The sequence below is a fragment of the Ipomoea nil genome, unplaced genomic scaffold (genome assembly GCF_001879475.1).
Source record: "Ipomoea nil cultivar Tokyo-kokei standard unplaced genomic scaffold, Asagao_1.1 scaffold2818, whole genome shotgun sequence".
NCBI lineage: Eukaryota > Viridiplantae > Streptophyta > Magnoliopsida > Solanales > Convolvulaceae > Ipomoea > Ipomoea nil.
In genome coordinates this window covers 1,100,598-1,102,087 of record NW_017619246.1, presented here as the reverse complement: position 1 = coordinate 1,102,087, position 1,490 = coordinate 1,100,598, and the positions used below count along the sequence as shown (strand labels likewise).

Sequence of the window (1,490 nt, the reverse complement as noted above, 5' to 3'; positions counted from 1 at the left end):
TTTCTTACCCATTTTACCTTACTGATATCTCACCTTGATATTTTTGGGTTTGTTTTAAATATAGGGTGTCTTCATCCATGTCTACATACCTAAGGATATTGTTCCAAAGTATAAGAACATATTCAAGGAGGGTAAAGTGTATGCCATTAGAAGCTTTCTATACATCACTAATTTCTTCAAATATAATAAAACAAGCAGTCACCGTTGTTAGTAATATGAATAATTGTATTTATTTTATATTATATAGTCTTGTATTTGTGGTAGAGACTTAGTCTGATTAGCTATAGCCTACAGAGTAGGAGTGTTGTGTATAGGACTCTCATTCTCTGTTTGAGTTCAATTGAATTGGTTTTCACATTCCATAATCTAATCTGGTATCAGAAGCCGAAGGTTCGTTCCACTTTTCCTTCATTCACCATACACTATCCCCGCATCCGATGGCGTCTTCATCCAGCGAACGCACCATCACCACCGCCTCCGGCGTACCTCCGGTGGCCGTCAACTCCCTCACGGCGGCTCACCATTTCGTGTCCACACGGCTAACAATGCGGAATTATCTCTTTTGGCGCACACAGTTAGTGCCCTTCCTCCGTGGCCAAGGCCTATTAGGCTACATCGACGGTCGTATTCCGTGTCCTCCGGCGACCGTCGTCGTCTCCTCCACCGGCGACTCCAGTACCACGACATCAACAACCACCGCCAACCCGGCTTATGAAGCATGGATCCAGCAAGATCAAGCGATACTCTCCACGATCGTCTCCTCCTTATCCGACAAGGTTATGCACCTCGCTGTCGGCAAGGAGACATCTCGGGAGGTCTGGGAAGCGATCGCGGCGACATACGCCTCCTCCACTCCCGCTCGCTGCCTAAGCCTTCTCGGGCTGTTTCAGACGCTTCGACAAGGCCCCGGCTCTCCGGCTGAGTACCTGGGTAAGTGCCAGATGATCGCTGAAGCGTTGTTCCTCGCCGACAGACCTCTTTCGCCGGACGAGCAAATCCTGTACGTTCTCCGGGGGCTCAGACCGGAGTTCCGTACGATGGCTAACTCCCTCACCGCGTCTGGTGTGACGGTTTCGCTGTCTCAGCTCTCTGATTTCCTCCAAGCGTAGGAATTCATCCACGAGGATGACTTCGCCGTTGCAGATACCGCGGCTGGCAGCAACTCCCCGGTGGCGTTTTACGCCGGACGTGGTCGCCATGGCAATGATCACACGTCGGGGCGTCACTCCGGTGGTAGGGGTGGCCAGCAGAACAGGGGCAGAAACAATCAAGGCCGGCAAGGTAGAGGTGGCGGTCCGAGATGTCAGATATGTCGCGCACATGGACACACGGCCATGTACTGTTATAAACGGTATACTGAACGGCCGGCCGGTCACGCCAACGTCGCGGTGTCCGGCAAGACTGCGGCAAACATGACGTCTGATGTGTGGTTTCCGGATACCGGGGCTACCTCCAACGCAACTCCGGATGAACAGATGATCGGCCACTTT

At 51.7% G+C, this 1,490-nt stretch overlaps 1 protein-coding gene across 1 annotated transcript; it reads left to right on the top strand.

Moving 5' to 3' along the window:
* The first annotated feature begins 437 nt into the window (after window positions 1–437).
* Window positions 438–1,109, top strand: LOC109158410. The gene has a single exon (XM_019306320.1). The coding sequence runs from the start codon at window positions 438–440 to the stop codon at window positions 1,107–1,109; it is 672 nt and encodes a 223-aa protein (XP_019161865.1).
* Window positions 1,110–1,490: the final 381 nt, after the last annotated feature.

Bases quoted from the DNA above. Each gene is read 5' to 3' on its own strand.
- LOC109158410 (XM_019306320.1), top strand. From the start codon at position 438: ATGGCGTCTTCATCCAGCGAACGCACCATCACCACCGCCTCCGGCGTA.